Genomic DNA, 19,741 nt, shown 5'->3' on the forward strand with positions numbered 1-19,741 from the left:
ATGTCATGCAAAAAAAATCCAGCACTACTAATCCAATTAAGTAAATTCTTCATAGGGAAAGATCAGTGTGTCATCACCGTTGTTGAACCGCTACGCTGCTGATCAATGCTTTTTTTTTTTGACAGCCGAGCCGCCTTTATTTATATCAAGATTTTAAAAATAGCGTGTTGTACATTTAATTTCCATTTGTTATCTCTCTTCAAAAAGCAGTAGAGAAGCAATTGTGTAATAACATTTGTTGTTTTTTTTTCTTACATTTTTGTTGCTTTTTTTGTTTTAAACAGCTAATTACTACAGTTAGTCACATTACACGACGTAAAATGTTTGTAATTTGAAAGTTTACGTGTATGTGTGCGCGCGCGCTCAAATAGATACATAAAAACAAAACCTCCACCAACATTATTTAGAAGAGAGAGAGAGAGAGAGAAACTATATGAAAAATATGAAAATAATCCATAAACACCTAATATACAATCAACAAGCGCACTTGTCACATCCACACATCTACACACACACACACACACACACAAGCGCGCGCGCCCTTTGCACATATACTATTGTTTTCGACCATTATTTCGACAGTAGGCGCAGCGTTGTGGTATGCACATCCACACACACACACGCACAACCACTCATACAGAGAAACAGCACACCTGTTTCACGGTGTGGTCGTCGTAGCAAGACAAGATTTTAGAAAAAGAAAAACAAAACAATCTAACGAGGCAAACACAGTGCTTTTCAAGTTATATAACAAGCGTCCACATGTTTAAAACAATGCGGTGGTTTGAGATGAAAAAAAAACAAACCAAGCAATCATTAGCAATCTAGCCCTGGGAAAGATTGGGAATCTCAAGAACGAACCTAGCGATCCAGGGCAGCTTATCAAAACTGCTCGTCAGTATAATGTGCGGGATATATATAATTGTAACGTTAGCCTAATATAAGTGTGTGTGTGCTATGTGATTAACTCAAAACAGTAAATTACTAAAATTTGCCAAATTCTTACACACTAAAACACTCCTAACCGCTAGTAGCAAGAGCCAAATCAGCGTAGATGGGAAGAGGGCGATGGTGGGGGGGGGAGGGATGGGATGATGGTGTTTACAGCAGTGCCAGCTTCATGACCGCCTTGCGCCACCGTTGGCAGTCTTGCTGCAGGCGACGCTCCTCGTACGACAGCTTCTGGTGCTGGGCGCTCAACCGGTCCGCCTCCATCTCGAGCTTCAGCTCCCGGTCCTTCCGGTTGATGCGCGACTTCCGTGACGCTTCGTTGTTCTTGTCCCGCTGCTCCCGGTACCGCCAGTCGGCTTCGCTCAGATGCTGATACTGCGATCGATCGCGCACCGTACCGGCCGCCTTCGGTGGTCGGCCCCGGCGCTTCGGCGTTTTGGTGGTGCTGGACGAAACGTCCGAGCTGGAATCGCCGCAAACCGACGACGCGGACGAGCGGGACCCGATGCTGCACACGCTGCTGCTGGCATTGGTCCGACGGCCGGTCGTGGTGGCGGCTCGCGTAGACGAGGCCGAATCTTCCGACGCGTTCGTTAGCTGCCGGAGACTGTCTAGCGTTAGCAGCTGGTAGATTTGCTTTGCGGCGTCACCCTTGCTGTCCTGTCCACCGTCGGCGGTGGCCTTCGATGGGCGGGGCGTCGATGACCTCGGATCGTCTTGGTCGACCGGTGGTGCCTTTAGACGGTCCGTGGACGTGATGGATGGTGAGGCTAGCAGGTCTAGTGTGGGTTTCTCGTCTACTACTACGGTTGACTGATAGCAGCCAAATTCTAACGATTCCTGTAGATGAGAGAAGAGAGAATATGGGTGGTTAAAGTGATAGCACACACACAGCAAAGGCAGAGTAGATCAATTATTAGGTTCGCAATCAGGTATCAGGTATCAGCAGGCGTTGCTCTGAGCTACTACACTGTGCCATATCTTAATTGCGCACCTAGTAATAGTAATGAGCGGAGATACTTACGTCATTGGTGTCGATGAATGACAGAAGATCAAACTTTTCATCCTCCAAATCCAAAATGTCGTTGGTTAGGTCCGGCGTGTTGAGTGTTGCTGCCTGCTGTAGTGGCAGCATGCGTAGCGGCGGTTCATGCGATGGGGCGTTGTTCGTCGTCAATGTCGTCGTTGTCGTTCCTGTCGAGGCGGTGGTTTGCAGCAACACTGCGTGCCCAGCAATAGTGCTGGCAGGCGATGGCTTCGGTGTCACGTTTACAGCAAGCGTCGGTGCCTTACGGCTGGCAAGGGATAGCTTTCGGCCCATAGCGTTGACCGCGGCAGTGGCCGATTGTTTGCTACTACTGCTCGCCGCTGCAGCTGGTGCTGCGTGACCGAATGCGGAAGGTGTTGAGAATTTCGCCTGATTGCCGGTGGTCGTAGTCCAGCCAGCATCGCTAAGGTGTTGCAGTTTGGGCATCTTGGCCTTGCCGCCCATGGTAGTATATTCGCCACTGACATCCTCCTCCTCCTGCAGGCGTCGCTTCATGGCGTAGTAATTGTGGTCACGTTGTGGATGGTTTGCTGAAGTATGCGTACTCGCAGTCGTCGTTGTCGTTGCGGTGGTGGTCGCAGTAGCACGTTTGCCTTGCGTCAGACCGTTGATGTTATGGATCAGATCGAGACTCCGCTCGAACGTATCGTTCGTGTGTGCGGCGGCGCTGTTGGTGGTTGAGATTTCGTTGCTGGAACTGCTCGGGGGCTCGAAAAAGCTGGCAGGCGTTTCGACGAGTTCCGGACGTACCGGGTTGTTGTTGGAAATGTCCTCCTGCAGCCACTTGAGTATGTTGAGCGGTATCGGTTCGTTGTCGTTCGCGGAGAGACCCACGAACGGCAGCGGATCGGCCGCCGACACTAGATGGTTGGAAACGTCGCAGTCGAACGCACTGGACAGCTGTTCGATCTCTTCGTGAAGCGAGACGGGCGGGCTGTTGGTGAACGGTGGTTCGGTTAGCTCAACCTGAAGTTCGTTAAGCAGGTTCGCACAGTCGATGCTCGTCTCGATGGTTTTCGCCTGGCCGGCCCGGCTAGCTCGGCGATATTCGTCCAAACTGCGTTCCAGCTCAATCTCGCTAATGCTTGGGCTGCTGCTGCTGTTGCTGGCGGTTGGCGAACTTAGCCACAGGTGACGCGGATCGCCAACAATAGTGTTGGTGAAGCTGTGCCCGCTGCTGCCGCCGCCGCCCCCGATACAAGTCTCATTCGTCCATTCAATGTCGGGTAGTAGTGATGTCAGTGCGGTGACCACCTTGTGGCCACCTGTGCCAACAACTGCCGCCTCCGCTGGTAGTATGGGGGCCGCGAACGGCCTACTACCGGACCCACTGCTGCTGCTGCTACTGTGGTAACCAACGCCACCACCACCACCTCTATTACTATTACTGCTATCGCTAATAATGCTACTGAAGTCACACGGTTTTTTGGGGGAGATTGACAGGTGCTGCTGCTGTTGCTGCCCGAGGGTGGCAACAGCGGCGTCCGAGGGAGAAGCGGCTGCAACAGTCCCACTACCGTTGCAGCTACCCGAGGCCACATGGCTTCGTGCTCCGCTAGAAAACTGGCTGCTGCTGCAGCCGCCGTTTCTGCTGCTGCTGCTGCTGATGGTCTTATTACATACGTCGTGTACAGTTACGCTCGTTTCAGTACCGCTGAAACGTCTGATTTTGTCAAATTCATTCCGGCAGACATCCGCTGCTGTCTTTCGCGCTTCCCCCAGCGACCGTTCACCTGTTGTAGCGCTGCTGCGCTGCACGTCCGCCCGACCCTTCCTGCCGTGCTGACCCGCCGCCATCTCCCGCACGGCGCAATCGTCGCCGTCCTCCTCCACCTCGACCTCCACCTCCGGAAACAGGCTGTCGGCGGATGTTGGCGCCGACCACCAGGGTGCGTGCTCCAGCTCCACCGACGAATGTGGCTGCGTTGGTGGCGGTGGCGAACACGCTTCCAGCATCGTCGTCGTGTTCATCCAGGCCGTCGCCGTATCGTCGTCCACCGGTGACAGCAGCGACAGTTCCGGCGTGGGCGAGGGCGAGAGCAGCCCGAGCGGTGACGCGTCCAGCGACGACGAAAAGGTATCCCGATTGCTTCGGTTGACTAGGCCTCCGTAAAAGAAGATCGTTTCTTCCACCCGTCGGTCGTCCGACGGCTCCACGGCCGCCGCCGCCGGACGACTTTGCCGATAGAATTTCTCGCCATGAGCGGCAATCGTTGACGAACTCAGTTGTTTGTGCCATCGGGACAGTGACTGATGAAGAAGAGCATGTTTGGGGGTAGGGGGAACAAGAGGGAAGTACGCATATAGTTGTCTGTCGGTGGTCGGGGTACACAGTGGAAGATGGTTGGATGATAGCGTACGTCGCACGCTACTGGGGGATACTTACGATAAATTCACCGTTTAATTCTAATGAAATTTTAACGCTTTAGATAACGCCCCGAATTGAGTTGAGAGTGGCCAGCCCTCAACCTGAAACGAAATGGAACAAACAAGCGGAAGAAGGAAAATGTGAGTTGATGTGTCATTCGTTATCGAACGCTCGCGATGGCGCTCTTATCTCCTTAGTAGATTATTCTCAACACAAGGGTTCGGCTGGGAGGGCGGGGGATGTTTTCTTTCGTTTAAATGTCGTTTTTGTTTTATTGGACAAACTCAAAAAAAATACAGCAAACACAGTCATTTGTGCTTGATGACGATATGCGTATGCGTGCTGCTCAGGTATGTCCATATCAACCCAGTGATGTCCCTTCAAGCAGCAACTAGAGTGCCCGAAGCTGTGCCTCGCTTATCGCAGCCCGTTTTTGTTGGGGAATTTCCTAATGGCATTAGTGATGTGACTACGGTACGGTTACTGGTTTGCGGTCTGTTCTGCCGTTGTTAGATAAGATAAGCCCTCAGCCCCGGAAGCAAATCTTCATTAAAATGAACCCTTTTTTTGCCGCATCTCGTAATAGATTTCGAACGCCAAGGTCTCTCCTCGACATCGAGGGACGTTCTAGGGCCGAAACCATTAAAATAAGTTATACAAAAATAAACAGACACAAACACACACGCTGATACGCATAAAACTGTGCGTGTCATAAATGTTCTAGAACCTCGATCTTGCGTCAGAAACACACCACCTTCGTTTGCTTCCATTTTTTTTATTGTCGCATATTTCAACCCCCATTCGGTTGGGAAGCGTTCAAAAGGGGAGAAGGAGGCGGTAGACCTCGAATCACGAAAACAGATTTACAGACGGCAACCACTGATGGTAGAGCATAAGGGAGGCAGCAAAAAACCTGGTGCTAACCATGGCATCATGAAATGGAGTCGAATACCATAAACTCGCGCGCTCGCTCTCTCTCTCTCTCTCTCTCTTATTCGTGATGTTTTCGAAATGTTCCAGAAAGATCTACAATCCCAAAACACATAAAACGAGCATCAGTGTGGGCCGCAAGGGGCCAAGCGGGGCTCGCGCGAGAATTGGTTTGTGCGAGCGTGTATGCGTACTAGCGGCGGGAAATTGGACGACGAATTGGTTTTTATCAATAAATTTTCGTCCCCCTTGCCCAAAGGCTTGGAGTTAGGTCCGTCCGACCAAGCTAAGGACTTTCTGGTCCATCGAAGGCCTTGTGGCCTTTCCTTTTCGGTTCCCCCCACCCCACTAATGTTGATAGAAGAAGCAATATAAGGGGGGGACGGTTGGGAGTTAGGACATGGAGTGAAGAAAGTAACGCAACCTATGTGTTGTATGTACGCGCGAAAGCGAGATGGGATCCGCTACCGAAATTTCTAGAAAAACACCTTGTCCCATTCATTCCCACTGCGAACAAGATGCGCCATATACAACCGTTGTTGATGACGTCAGAGATTTTAACCTTCCTCCCAGGGGTTGACACCCAGATGGAGTAGCGAAAATGTTGTTGCTTCACACTGTTGGATTTAGAGAACCGGGTGGTCGAATTTTTGTACGACGTTGGGATTTGTTGATCACGCAGATGTAGGCTAGCGCAATGCTTCCAGAAAGTGTATCACCGGGAAATTTAAAGCACTGCGCTGAAGGGGAGATTTTTTTTCAGCAAAAACACGGTCGATGTGCCACATGATCTCACACATCCGGTTTCTGTTGGAATCTTCTCGAAGGAAAAACTCACTCTCTCGCACACATGGCGAACGGAATCGAAGGCGTAGATCTGGTTTCGCACCAGCTTCTCCTAGTATTGCTGAGGCACGGTTTTTTTGATACGTTGTTCTTTGCAAAACGACATTCTAAAACCCCCCGACACTCGATCGGTCAGCTCAAGTATCAGGCATCGCAATAGCTGCGCCTTCACATCAAATCGCCATGTTAGTTTGTTTTTTTCTTCCACCGTGTGAGATCATCATCACCCACTTACCCACTAATGTAGCTTCGCTCGCTGTCGTCTATTTCAACCGGAAGTGGGTACCGCCTCGTTGGCGAATATTGATACCGTCCAAGGGTTTTTGCTGAAGGGTTGATAGAAGATTTAGCGCCCAGTTATAGGCACCGAAAAGCACAATCGGTGTTATTTTTACACACCAACAATTCCTTTGTCACACACACTCACACAGAAAGAGAAAGAAAAAACAAAACACTCCTAACCGAGTGTTGCGCGCACACGATCCTTTCACGAACTCTTCACCAGCGGTAATGAATGGATTCTACCATGGAGCATAGGTCTCAGGGCTAACCTAGGGACTAACCGTGAGCGTTTGGAAAGAAGTATTTTAGTTGTGCAACATCTGAGCGTTCCGATTGGCTGTCAGCTGCTGCTACGTCACGTCATACCGCGATCGGATTGGTGGATGTGTTTTTCTACCTTCCCACCCCGCCTGCCAATCTCAACCCTACCGCTGTGGGCTGTATGGGATGCGGATGGCTCTAGTACCGCGTTTAAAGGGCCATCGTAAGTGCGTTTACTATCGTACAATGCTTACCTGCTTTACGCTGGACACTTCTAATCAAAGATTGCTACCTTGGGTGGTGAATGAAGTGTTGTTTTTAGATTGCAATAAGGCAAAAATGTATTTGCAGAGAAACTTTCCCCCCACCACTGCCACAAATACAAGGGCGAGAATGACAGATGTCATCGCGCGCGTATCCGTTCACGTGTCACGTCTAGTACTGCACACTGCCAGATGGCGCCACCATCGCAATGCGTGTTTGAAAAATTACATTCCATAGCAGTTAGCTGCTTGACTTACCAGTAGTAGCAAAATTTACAGCAAATAAAGAAACAAAAAAAAAAATGTGTGCATAACGTTTGAAAAAAAAAGCGTGATTGCTGCTGAATCCTTAAACACATCTGAACTATAATTGTTCCCGCAACGAACAATTTGAAATCGTGGCTTTCCGGGGGGAAAAAAGGTCAGCTGACCGGTTTTTTGATTGCGTAAACAAGCCGCGCGATAGTGCCGCGAATCTTAAATGCCCCTCTTTTTTACAAATTAAACCATCTCCCAAATTTCCGATTTGCATGCATATACACGTGCATGGATACGCATCTTATTTTATTTCGAAAAGGGTTGATTACATGAAGCAAAAGTAATACAAAGGGTTTTTTAAATGATTTCCGCACGCCTTTACTCTACACTGTACTATTTTAACGGGTGTTCGGGTGTATGTGGTGGGTGGGACAGAAAGCAAAGAGGTGAATTTTATTAGAAGGAATGGAAAATATAACTGAGAGAGAGAGAGAGAGAGAGAGAGAGAGAGAAAATTAAACGTAAAACATAATCCCTTAAAAAAAATCGTGCCATACACCAGTATTAATAAACAACATATAACTACGTCATCTACTTCATACAACGCTTGGTCGGGTTGTTTTTTTTCATCTCTCTCTTGGCCTGCTTCGGACTAGGCACCACCCCACTCCCAGAACAGGCCGAACGAAACCTACATCCTACCCCAACCCGAGCACAGCAGCACAAGCATAGTGTTAGGTTAAGCGCTTCGGCGCTTCCAATCAATGAACCAAATGAACTAATAGAAGAAACGAAACGGAAAAAGAAAGAAACAAAGTGGTAACCTTTTAGGTGGAGACATGTGTTTCTTTTTTTTGTTTGTCAAAAAAATATCAAAAAAAATATCAAAGAATAAATTGCTAATGAACATATTATATGTGTATGAGTAATGCTTATTGGGGTTTGCCTTTTGTTTTTTTCTTCACTTTGTTTGTTTTTAATAAAAGGGATCGCGCGATATAAATTGGGAATGCTCAGCGTGAAGAAAGCGGGGAAAACAGAGAATGGAGGAAGAGAAGTAGAAGAAGAAGAAGAGAGAGAGAGAGAGAGAGAGAGAAAGGTAGAGTTAGAGCGCCTTCCCTCCCCAGATGATCGGTTTTTAATCAAATTGTCCTACTCTAAAGCGTTTTAAGGCGCACCCTTTACTGTATTTAAGCTAGTCGTTTTTTCCTACCCTTCCCTCTCTCTCTCTCTCCTTCCCCCCCTCCCGTCCTCTCTCAGCCACTCAGCCACTTTTGCTGCTGCTGCTGCTTTCCGCTTGTTTTCAATCGAATGCCAGAGCCCGATACCGTTCCGTGAGTAAACCGCGCCAACAGGACGTGCTCCCTCATCTCTCCACACACACACACACACACACACACACACGCACACACACGCACAGCAATTCCACGCCATCAGTCTTAGCCCTCTCCGGATTTTTTTTTTGCGGAGAAAGTGTCCTGACATTTATTAGTATTTTTTTGTTTGTTTCCTTATAAAGCAGAATGTTCATTTTAAATCGCATTTCATGTACGCGCGCGCATAAATGTGTCGCGCATTTGGGTGTTGAGAATAACTAGGTTGGTTGGTTGGTTTGTTTTTTTTTTCCCATAGAATTCTTTCCTTCGTCCTTTGCGTTTTTTAATAGGTGTGAATGGGTACGGACAGCCGCAAGGGCGAGGAAAAATGTATCGCCCGCCGCCTTTTCCTCGCTGTCCAGCGCTGCTGTGTGAAAAACTTTCCGTGCTGCCCCGCCCCCACACACACACATATATATGTATCGAAACGATTAAAAAGAATGAAAATTATAATAAAGCCCTCGCTCCAAAGACGATTGTCGCTCTTTCCTTCCCTCTTGCTGCCACCCAATCATCAGATCCAATTCCGTCCCCGGGCTAGAAGGTGTGAAAACGTTTGTATGTGTGTCCTTATACGTGTGTGTGTGTGTGTATATATATATATGTATGTTTTGTTGTCTCTTCTACTGTCTTCTTCAAAATCTTCGTTATCCTTTGCTAGTAGCTCTTCTTCTTCCTCGTTCAGCGGGTTGTCAACTAGTGATGGTTGTGGTGGTTTTGGTATTGTTTCAGTCATCAATTTCGTCTGCTGACAATCCTTCAAAGGTGTTTTTCATCTGTAAATTCTGTTGGACACCGGACAAACAAAAAAGAGCGAGCGTTAACGATGTGGGTAGGGAACCCTGTTACCGGATTTCCCCCGGTTCGCTGATGCGCTTGTGATACTTACCGGTCCGGTAGGCTCTTGGAATTTAGGCATACGTTCTTCTAATATTTTCGGCTCACGTTCCTTCTCTTTTTCCACCGGTTTCGGGGCATCGCGACGGTCCTTCAATTCCCCGTTGCGGTATGTGTCACGGGACGGCTGGGTGCGATGATCACGTCCACCACGATCCATCCGATCATGGTCGCTGAAATTATTGTTCAAAACCGGCAGAAAAAAGGAATAGATGAGTTTCATATCATAAAACTTTCATGTTCACGAGGTCTTACGCAGACGTGTTGATGTAAGCGTATGTTATACCTTTCGTAGCAAACACCTTTTTTCTGATATTCGTTAATAATTTGAAGTTATGTACAACGAAAGTTTCACTGGACACCATATTTTTATCTTTATTTTGTTTGCTTTTCAAACGACAACAAAAAAAACCTTTGATAGTTTGGTCATTAGGATCTTCTTCTTCTTTGTTATTACAACTGTAAGACAATCACATTCTGGCTTCACCAGTAAATCCTGGTGAGTGGAATCATCCACAATACTTGGACAATCTCTGCACAGATTCATTAATTTTAATCACAGCTCGATTTTTACTTTTGTTAAATTTTTCAAACTCGTTTCACCCACAACCCAACACCGCTTATTTTTTATTTTAGTACAGATTTTTCCAACAACATACAGATACAGAATGCTACAAACATTCCAAATCACGTCTTTTTACGCTTTAAAAAAAAATGACGATGGTGACTGTTCTACTTCGTCGTTGGCTATTTCGTAGGCGACTCTCGACGAGTGTTAGCTATTCCGTTACATGTTCTTCGACTCATCCTATATCGCCTACTCGGTACAGTTTATATGGGCCGCAAATTTAGTAAGCGCTTACATTTAACCTAATAAAAATAAATGTTTTGGTGAGCTTTGATTGTATGAATGCAATGTTCGTGCGCTCCGCACACTCACACAGACTTGGAACGTTGGTATGCGCTTTGTGCACTTATCTGCATTTCCTAAAAACATTTATCGCCACGAAAATTCGTCGATAGCGGAACGAATTTTTTGAGAGCATCAAAGAAAGACCAAAACCATTCCATTAGGAGTCCTAGGCAAGGCTGCTCCCTCCGGCATACTTCATCTATTACACTACAGCGCATCACAGCAAACTGATTGGCTGTTTGTGAAATACTATGTTCTTAGGAAATGTAGCGAAGCGCGCTAGACTATAATAACGTTTCAAGTGTGTTTAACAACGGAACCGAAGCTTCTAGACAATTGTGTTATGATTATGTTAAACCGTTCCTGTGTAACGCTAAAACACAAACGATAAGTGTATGTGTGTGTGTGTTGCTCTGCAAACCGCACTTACCGATTGTGACCTACTCCGTTGCTATATGTAGGGCGATTCATTCCACGGTTATCCCGCTGATCGCGATTGTCCGTTCGGCGATCTTCTGAGTGATATTGGTGTGTGTGTGTGTGTGTTTTAGCAAAGAGAAAAAGGAAGAAAACCACAATTAATTATAATGTATAAACTTATGCGCATAGTATCACGGCAAAACTCAGTAACATTCGCCAAACAACGCAATACAAACGGAACTCAGAAAATGCGATACAGGTTTTGTGTCAGCTGCAGTACGAAAAAAAGGCAAGTTATCATATCACTCGGGTAAGCAGAAAAACACAGGCTGGTTAATGGAAAGCAGAGTACGATGATGGTAATGAAGGGAGAAAGGGTCTATGATGACTATAATTGGAAAACTGACATTTTCGCCGGTATGTGAGTTAAACAAGAAGTTAACGAACAGCACTGCATAGCATGACATTCATTTTGCCAATTTGTTCAAGTATTTAAAAAAAGTGTGTTAAAAGGATGCATAACGAAAAATTGCACAAAGCAAATTAGCTATGATAGACACTAAGGCTTTGTCTAACAGTATTGCTCAGCAACCTGGTTGCATTCCAACTTTTACTATTTTCGGTCGCGGTCGCAAACACGATCAAGCCCGAAAGCATACTCAAAAGAGCCATAAATTGTGTGACGATGTGGATATGTCAGAGAAACGAGCAAGAAACAGGAGGGCAAAAGATGTTGCACTGATTGCACAGAGAGTCGTCCGATGTACATACCGGCAGCAGTGCGTCTGTTACTGTTCTGATACCTTCCGCTAGGGCTAAACCTCCGCGAGGGCGAAAGGACACGGTCTTCGCTTGCTTTACCTTTCTCCTCGTCGTTGCGAACCCGCCAGTTCACAATCGGCTGTGGCTGCGCTGGCTGCTGCTCTGTGCTGCTCCCGTTGCCGCCTCCGTTACTGTCCGCTGTTGTCGTGTCCTGGTTTTCCTTTTCCGCGTCCCGTTTGTTTCTTTCCTCCGCGGCAGCTTCCTCCTTCTTGCGGCGCAACTCTTCCTGCTGCAATCGTTCCTCGATCTCACGTTCGCGGGCCGCCGTATCGACCGGCTTCGCGTCACCAAACACTTTAGCGGCCGGGACGGGAGTTGGCTTCGGTTTGGGTGGTTCCTCCGCCGGCTCTTCGTGCTTACCGTTGCCTACGTTCCGTTCTCCTTCATCGTCGGAATGGGTTGGTCGCGGTTTGGGCAGTTCTGGCAGGGGTAGGGTGCGCGGTTGCAGCACCAACTTCGGGCGCTCCATCGGTGCTTCCGGTTCGCGGCGCATACCACCACCGTTACCCACCGGGCCACGGCCGTCCGGTGCACGGCGGAAACCGTTGCCACTGTCCCGGTCGCGATCGTAGTTGCGTGACGGCGGTCGTTCAGTCGAGCGCCAGTTATTGTTACCGGAATCACCGGCCGACGGTCTTTCGCGATCGTCACGATCTCGGCCGTACCCACCGCCGCCGCTACTGTACGGGCGGCGCATACCACCGCCGTCCCGATCGCGGTCCATCGTCGGCCGCGAGGCCGACTCCGGCCGGTCGCGCCAGTTCCCTCCGGACGACGGACGTTCGCTGTCGCCGGATGAAAAATTGTCGTACCGATTGTTCCGACGCTTCGTATCATTCTCGTGGAACAACCCGATGCGGATGCGGCGGTTGCGTACCATCGGTTCCGGCATCGCCAGGACTGCCATCAGATCGTTCCGGGTGGCAAACTCGATGTTGCCGAAACCGCGCAGCCGCCAGGTTTCGCTGTCGTCACGTGGCAACGTCATCGACACGATCTCCACATTCTCGAAAATGTCGTACAGATCGTTCTCGTTTATGTCGTACGGCAGGTTAGACACGTAGATGGAGTACGGCGGATTTTGGGGGATCGAGTCGTCGTTCAAGATGCGGCTCGCCCGCGGTGCCGTAGGCAGTGCGATGACCTGCGTCCGGACCACACGATCATCGTCATCGTCGTCACCATCGTCACCCCAGTCCAGCTTCACTGGTACCGCCACCTGCACCTGGTTCAGTGCGGCCGTGTTCCCATCGGTAAGAAACTCACCCAGGGACAGCTTGTTATTCTTTTTCGCCTTCTTGCCTTTTTTGCCTATGAAAAAGGGAAACGAATGGGGGATAAAACAAAACAGAAGAAACAATATTCAGTGTACGTTTACTGGGTTAGTAGCATAGCCGCGACCATATGATTAATTTTCTTCTTTGTCTTCGACATGACAAAACCTCAGGCATACTTGATCTACCATTGGGGGGTTTCATTTGACCGAATTTACCCCGTTACTGGACAATTCAGTACTGCGTACGGAATTGCACGGTCCAGATGGGATTTGATACCGCTAGTTTCGTGAAAGCAACACACGCAAAAAATATTACACGCGATGTATGTGTGTGCGTGTGTGCAAAGTTGGATGTGTTTGCGTGGTCCCAAAACATAGTGGGATGATTGCGAGAGATTGACTGGCCTTGATGAAACGCTAGCGTTGATTGTAGTACAATGGTTGAGTCAAATGGGGCAACTTGGTCGATATCCCCTACTGCTATATACACCCTTCCGAACGTCCTTGTCGCAGAGAGTCGTTTATTGTCCGTTTTTCTAGTCTGTAATTACATAAACCTTCCTCCATTTCAGCTACTTCATTGTGGAGCTCTGGCGTCAGCCAGCTGTTTGCTGACGGACTATGCAACGATGACCATTCGTTCCCATCTACTCTCACTCTGCTGTGCATCCTTCTGATGCCTACAACAAAATCACCATGTTATTTTAACGAAGCGCTTTCCATTTCCTTATTAATTCTATCTGCTGTTCGATCAATAACAGGTGGTTCACACAATGTGGCCATCCAGCAAAAAATCCTGTTGGATGACGAACACGGAAACGGCCTACTCGATTAAGCGCAGCACAACCAGCTCAACACACGCACCCACACACGCGCGCGCATTGAAACAGGAATCCACTCTCTTTCTAACACACACATACACACACACACATAAATGCACGCTCTCGTACACGAGATACCCAATTGCAATAGCGTTTTGCCATTTAGCCACGCGATGAAATGTACGCTGCATCATGGAAATTGTGGTGAAACTGTCGCTACCCCCCTGGTGCACACACACACACACACAGACACGCCACCGTTCATGCTGGTTCATCTCTGCTCGACATTTCCCAAAAAGCCAGCAGGGAAAATTCCAGCCGTAGCCGTATGTAATTGGGCGGGCAGTGAAACCCGAAGTCCCGTTTTCACCCAGCAGTAGCACCCACTTTTTTCGCGCCACCATTTTTCTTATCCCGCACACACACACACGCAATCGTTCGCCACGTTTCGTCAGCAGTCCGTCCTGCGGGGTCTCCCTGTTTCATGGTACGGTACGATTCTGCTGGCTTCTGGCTGGGCCAATATTACGTGAACAAACGGGGAACGCACGATAATCTGGCCCGTTCCGAGAAGTGCGTACGGGAAAAAAAATCACTTTTTTTACCTGATACGGTAGCCATAATGACTGCCTTCTGCGGAGAAGCGATAATGAAAGGGCGATTCTTGTCTACCACGAACAAAGCACCGTGCTTGACAGTTGGTTGTCAGTGTGGTGGGGAATGCGTACTGGATTTTGGCAGCTTGCTGTCAGCGCTGTAGCGGATTTTGCCTACGTGACATGATCGGACACGATTTTGGAGCCCACGCAGCAGAAGGGAAGAAGATATTTCTCGTATAGGCTTATCCCTGGGGAGGGGGTGGAGGTTTTTCGGGGTTGTGGGAGCTAAAAGTTACAAAAACTTCCAAAATGTATAACTATTGAAGTTTTTTCGGTAGTAAACAGTTTTCTCCGTCAACTACGGGATCGAAATGTTGTTTTATGTGTCTATGCAGCAAAATTATGCTGTCAATGCATACACTAACAATTTTGATGATTTATGTGTTTGGAATGGAGAAATAAAGATACAAAATTATGAAAACGACAAGATAAGCTTTTTTTTTATAAATTTTCAAGCAATAATCATTCTATTTGTTGATTCTCGAACAGAGAACTGACAATGCAGCAAATATATTGTCATTGTTGTTTTCTTTGCTGTATGGACGCCGGGCCAGCAAATGTCAAACGGATGCGCCAAAGGTGTGCGAGCGAGACATATCTTCCTTGCCTTTTCCTCTCCGATATGTGAATGTAGAATATAAAAATATGTCGCGATGTTTTTCGAACCATCCTGAATCGAAATGAACAAAAATAAGGAAGGAAAATGAGCGATGAAAATCGGGGGTAATTTTTCACATCCGCATCCACACTGGAAACTTTATCTATTTATTTTTTTAATTATGACGGCGTGAAACCGTATTGCCTGCATACTGGAATGCACATTCATTTTCTGTTTGTGATAACATGTATGTACTTTACGACGAGTGTTGCTCACTGTCAACTTATTTTCCCTTTACAGCATTGGCAGAGCCTTTTTACGTAACAGTTAAATATAGGAAAGAATTTATTGTATATGATTTATCGTAGTTATGGAGCTGGAAGCATAGTAAAATTAGACAAAGCATTATCTTCTATTAAGAAGACACCACCTCACGTGGATAGAGTAGCAGGAATTAGCGATCTTCATCGGTAAAGCACAACTCATCCAATGATGTAATCAATCCAACTTTTTCTTAACCTAGAAAATACGCCAAAATCAATACGGCCAGGCCTTCCTACACGAATAAAAAAATCGAAAGGATTTCTCCCTACACGAAACATTCTATGTTAAAAACCTCCGAAAAGTAAAATAATCAAAAACATGACCCATTTATTTTTTGCCACTGCACACACCTTCATAATGCAATTCGAAAGTCGGGGGCAAGGGACATTTGATCGCTCACGGTGACCTAATTCCGGATTCTTCGGTCAGCTGACCTTCCGGCCGGTGTGTCGTCGGTACACCCGCATTATTACTCCGTACGCTTTTCGGTTCACAAAAAAAAACAGAAATCAACAATGAAATCACATTTTCTCGTTTAGTTTTGTACCAGTAACTAGTCTCATTCTTTATTTACGTTTTTTTGGATCACCACTCGCTGCCTTCTTATGTTTTTCTAACGTGCGCGTTTCTTACTCTCATTTTCTTGTGCCACACAACACAGAAAATGTCCGATATTGTTGGATGTTCTTTAAAAAAACACAGGGAAAGGATGCATCACCCCATGTCCGGGCCCGCCCTCTCATGCACATTCCCCGGTGGCACCCACATTCTGGATTCTCTCTCGCCCCAGGAAGAGAATCTCCTGGTTTGAACACTCCTTTTGTTTAGACTCTGTACCCATGTTCTAGGTCGGTGTGTGTCTGTTGTGAGTTGCGTACAAATCCTCCCAAAAATGCACACAACAGAACAAACACACACGCGCGCGTTACGTTACGCGATGTGAAATTTGAAAAATAAATTTCAACACAAAAATTTTCCCGGAAAGCCAGTACTCCCGGCTTCACGGGTCTACAGAGAGAGAGGGGGGGATGGTGGTGTTGGGAAACCCGAAATGAAGATGACCATCCGTGGCTGTGTCTGTGTGTGAGTCTGATGGGGCGGGTGTGTCGATCGATGTGTGGCCGGATGGGGGCGCGCTGGCTAAACTCGTCCTTCTTTAACACTTTCCCTGGTGACTGCCTTTGAAGCGGTCATAATCGTTGTTCCGAGATCCTTCAGGCCTTATGTTCCGCTCGCGTACCGAAATGGCAGCGGCCGGGCGACACGCATCCAGCCGCAGTTCTGAACTGTGGCCAAACACGCACGCACGCAACACGAGCGAAACAAAAAAGCGATTATAATTTGTTTTTGGCTGCTTTAGTCTCGTTTTTCTTGTTTGTTTGCTTGCAACAACAGACGGATGTTGCTCTGTTGCGTTCCCTGTGTGGTCCGCCCGGTTCTCACTGCTACATCTAAATGTAATCCTGTCTTCCGCGCGCGCGATATTATTGGGCGTCGTTATCGATTTCGAAAAGCTTCGAGGAGCCGTAGCACCTGCTATAAATGTGTTGTGATGGTGGTGTGTGTTTTGGATTGTTTATTCCACCTAAGAATGCATAATTTGAACTTTTCTTCCTAGAGTTAGGACTTGTTTCTTTTCCCTTCGAGCAAGACAGTTATGACACACACTGTCTCCCTCCTTTTCCCTTAACTTCCTACAGTTCTTGCAATTACCTTTTCCAGAACTCCCGAAACTATCTAACTCGTCACGATTCGGAAAGAAAACACGACCGGCACTTAAATACAGAGCGGGAACGACGGAACGGGATGACTTGGATTGTAAAATGGTTCGTTCGTAATGGGGGGGGGGGGGATGATTAGACGGGGGGGCGGGATGTTTGTTTCTCCTTCGCTTCTCCTTTACACATAAGAATACCGGGGTTTGCGTCCGATTATGTAGAAGGGGTAAGGGGGGTGGGGAGATAAGTAGTTTAGAAAGCGAACAGCAGCAGGAAAGCCATCATAAGACAGAACAGACCCATGGCTTCAGACAGGGCAAAACCCAGGATAGCGTAGGAGAACAGCTGCTGTTTCAGCGACGGGTTTCTTGCGTAACCGATAATCAGCGATCCGAATACTGTTCCGATTCCGGCACCTGGTGTAGGAGAGAGAAAACAGGGATGTTTCGCGCGCCGGACGCCGAAACACAAATTTTGTTATTATACAACCAGTGTCTGTCTAATATATACTGCTGCTACTACCACCGGAGAGTGGGAGATTGAACGAGTATAAGTGGTCTGCAAATACGTACCAGATCCGGCAACACCAACCGTGGCTGCACCGGCTCCGATGAACTTGGCAGCAGAATCAATGTCACGGGTGACCGGGGTAGTCTGGAATGACCGGACCTGTGGCAACAGAGCGACTGGTGCTGTGTTCTGGGCAGCGAGCGTCTGGCTCTGGGAGATGATGGCGCTGCTGATCGGTCGGATGTACGCCTTGGTTCCGTTCAGGACCTAGATGTACACATTTCACACACGCATTCAAATATAAGAAGAAAATTAGTTTTGTTTGTCTAGCATTAATTGCATTCTGTGTGCTGAGGGAGATTTTTCCCTTTTTTTGTTCAACCGGCAGGAGAACATTTGTGTTTGGTTAAGAAGATCAAAAGAGATGCTTTCAATTATGTAACTAACGTGCCGTGACCCGTGGTTTCTATGCCACTACTACTATCACGAAAAACACTCTTCATTATGTAATGATGTATTTTAGGATGCGTGTAGCGCGCGCTGCCGGTCGGTAACAAGAATCGTTTTGAGGAAGTTTGAGCAAGCATCGTTTCGATCGGGGCCACAGGGTACTTACCAGGCTTCGGGCAACTGGGGCAATGCGGGCAGCCGACGAGACGAACATGATGATGTTGTTTTTGAGTTTAGGTTTTACTGGTACCTGAAGGACCTGTGCGGATGAGGAAAGATAAGCGATTAGTTGAGGTTAACTTTTCTGTTCACTTATTTCGATCACTGTGCCCTGTCGAGCGAAAACTAATTAAACCCGAAAAATTGTTTCCTTCTTGGCTGCTCCTGATCTAACAAGATTCAAAAATTTTGCTTGCTTTTGCTCCAGAACAACTAAAAAAAAGATCTATACTTTGATTCTTCCGAAGCGACAAAGAAAAACTCTCCCTAAGCTATCTGCTAGCCATGTACGCAGTATATGTGTGTGCGTGTGACCCGTTACGTAAGTCATTTTCTTCCATCGTGGTTTCACACTCCAAACTGTGTGATAGAATTTTCTTCTTTACAAACGATCGGTTACACAATCCTTTCGCGTACAATAAGAACCTCCGGCAACAAAAAAAAAAAAAAACCACCCCGGTTACATAAAACTCTTCCGAATTGTTCCTGAGCAAACGGGGCAATTTGGCTACTCCACAGAAAAATATGGCCGACACCCCGGTCGCTGCCGGAGAAACGAAAATGCCGGCTCGTCAGCGTAATGTGGTTTGATTGCTGGGTTTTTGAGTTGAGGGGAACCTGGTTTTTTGTTTTCTTCAGCCGAAAAACAACAATCACTGCTCACTACTGTTTGCAATATTTGCTTCCTATATCTCTCTCTTTGCCTATGTGGTGCGCTCTAATAGCTGGGTTCTCTGGTGCCACCGGGAGCTCTACTCACTTCAAAACGCGGTCGACAACTTATCGAAGAACAGTGAACGTTGGTAGCAATTTTCGTTACCTCGAACCCTCGGGTGCAGTGAAAAGGTTACGGTGGTGTGCGTGTGCGCACCCCTGTACCGATACGTATGCGGCTTTCACGCACACGCGCGCACATTGTGTTACGCAAAGTGCCAGCGGAAGTGGCCCGTTTCTGCGGATCTTGCGCAGTAGCTGTCAACTCCAGCGACCGCTGTCAAACTGCCAGCATGCTTGCGGTGGCAGCTCGTGCACATCGGGGAAGATTGCAAGCAAGGAATGTTTATTATTTGCTGAATTCTCGCGAAAGATATATTAAGTTGATGATAAAGTAGGCAAGATGGTAAAACAGTTTAGTGAAAGAGTCTAAATATAGAAGACAGATAATTAGGAATCGAAAGTCACCGTCAAACAAATAAATGTTCCCGGCGTGCTATGGTAAGGCTGTGCTCTGACTAACATCGAACAAGACATCGAACATGAAAAAACTCCGTAGTGTTATGTGGAGATGCTCGGTCAGACTGCCTCGAACGGGAGAAGGATCAAATCCGTTATGTATTCGGCTGGAATACCTGATATCCAACGTATGCTGTATATATCTGATCACATCATGCTATCTCTTCAATTGCGAAACTCTCATGGCAACGTACAACAAATAATAGCTATCCGAAAACTCTCCGAGTGTTCAACTCGAGGTGCAGACATATTTTTGATATAAAGTTTTCGGAAGCATCCTCCTTCCAACCAAATGCTT

The 19,741-nt window shown here is 47.3% G+C and overlaps 3 protein-coding genes across 14 annotated transcripts; all 3 read right to left on the bottom strand.

The window, feature by feature from the left end:
* Positions 1 to 109: 109 nt before the first annotated feature.
* Positions 110 to 7,082, bottom strand: LOC118511479 (mucin-5AC-like). Of its 2 annotated transcripts, XM_036054620.1 has the most exons (5): positions 6,941 to 7,078; positions 6,379 to 6,701; positions 4,386 to 4,468; positions 1,976 to 4,249; positions 110 to 1,791 (listed from the first exon to the last, which is right to left on the bottom strand). In XM_036054620.1, exons 4-5 carry the CDS (start codon positions 3,968 to 3,970, stop codon positions 1,102 to 1,104), a joined length of 2,685 nt encoding a protein of 894 aa, XP_035910513.1. In that variant the 5' UTR covers positions 3,971 to 4,249; positions 4,386 to 4,468; positions 6,379 to 6,701; positions 6,941 to 7,078; the 3' UTR covers positions 110 to 1,101. The 2 variants fall into 2 exon arrangements, with proteins under 2 accessions (XP_035910513.1, XP_035910523.1); XM_036054630.1 differs by lacking the exon at positions 6,379 to 6,701 and having other exon boundaries at positions 6,941 to 7,082.
* Positions 7,083 to 7,467: 385 nt separating this feature from the next.
* Positions 7,468 to 14,489, bottom strand: LOC118511620 (eukaryotic translation initiation factor 4B-like). Of its 8 annotated transcripts, none has more exons than XM_036054947.1 (5): positions 14,338 to 14,488; positions 11,675 to 12,946; positions 10,824 to 10,905; positions 9,473 to 9,653; positions 7,468 to 9,368 (listed from the first exon to the last, which is right to left on the bottom strand). In XM_036054947.1, the coding sequence occupies exons 1-5, from the start codon at positions 14,351 to 14,353 to the stop codon at positions 9,312 to 9,314; spliced, it is 1,608 nt and encodes a 535-aa protein (XP_035910840.1). In that variant the 5' UTR covers positions 14,354 to 14,488; the 3' UTR covers positions 7,468 to 9,311. The 8 variants fall into 8 exon arrangements, with proteins under 8 accessions (XP_035910840.1, XP_035910832.1, XP_035910825.1 ...); XM_036054939.1 differs by having other exon boundaries at positions 10,824 to 10,908; XM_036054932.1 differs by having other exon boundaries at positions 11,585 to 12,946.
* A 1,350-nt stretch (positions 14,490 to 15,839) lies between these two features.
* On the bottom strand, positions 15,840 to 19,206 carry LOC118512002 (ATP synthase lipid-binding protein, mitochondrial). 4 transcript variants are annotated; one of them, XM_036055755.1, is made up of 4 exons: positions 18,971 to 19,206; positions 18,158 to 18,250; positions 17,604 to 17,808; positions 15,840 to 17,447 (listed from the first exon to the last, which is right to left on the bottom strand). In XM_036055755.1, exons 2-4 carry the CDS (start codon positions 18,203 to 18,205, stop codon positions 17,284 to 17,286), a joined length of 417 nt encoding a protein of 138 aa, XP_035911648.1. In that variant the 5' UTR covers positions 18,206 to 18,250; positions 18,971 to 19,206; the 3' UTR covers positions 15,840 to 17,283. The 4 variants fall into 4 exon arrangements, with proteins under 4 accessions (XP_035911648.1, XP_035911676.1, XP_035911666.1 ...); XM_036055783.1 differs by having other exon boundaries at positions 19,031 to 19,172; XM_036055773.1 differs by having other exon boundaries at positions 18,875 to 19,000.
* Positions 19,207 to 19,741: the final 535 nt, after the last annotated feature.

This window comes from Anopheles stephensi, chromosome X (genome assembly GCF_013141755.1).
Source record: "Anopheles stephensi strain Indian chromosome X, UCI_ANSTEP_V1.0, whole genome shotgun sequence".
Classification (NCBI taxonomy): domain Eukaryota; kingdom Metazoa; phylum Arthropoda; class Insecta; order Diptera; family Culicidae; genus Anopheles; species Anopheles stephensi.

Coding starts and splice junctions, on each gene's coding strand:
- LOC118511479 (XM_036054630.1), bottom strand. CDS start 3,970: ATGAACACGACGACGATGCTGGAAGCGTGTTCGCCACCGCCACCAACG. Junction 1,792..1,975: donor CATTCATCGACACCAATGAC/GTAAGTATCTCC, acceptor TCTCATCTACAG/GAATCGTTAGAATTTGGCTG.
- LOC118511620 (XM_036054922.1), bottom strand. Junction 10,909..11,584: donor TAACAGACGCACTGCTGCCG/GTATGTACATCG, acceptor AATATCACTCAG/AAGATCGCCGAACGGACAAT. Junction 9,654..10,823: donor AACGGAGTAGGTCACAATCG/GTAAGTGCGGTT, acceptor CAATAATTTCAG/CGACCATGATCGGATGGATC.
- LOC118512002 (XM_036055755.1), bottom strand. CDS start 18,205: ATGTTCGTCTCGTCGGCTGCCCGCATTGCCCCAGTTGCCCGAAGCCTG. Junction 17,809..18,157: donor CCCCAGTTGCCCGAAGCCTG/GTAAGTACCCTG, acceptor GTGTACATCTAG/GTCCTGAACGGAACCAAGGC. Junction 17,448..17,603: donor GGTTGGTGTTGCCGGATCTG/GTACGTATTTGC, acceptor CTCCTACACCAG/GTGCCGGAATCGGAACAGTA.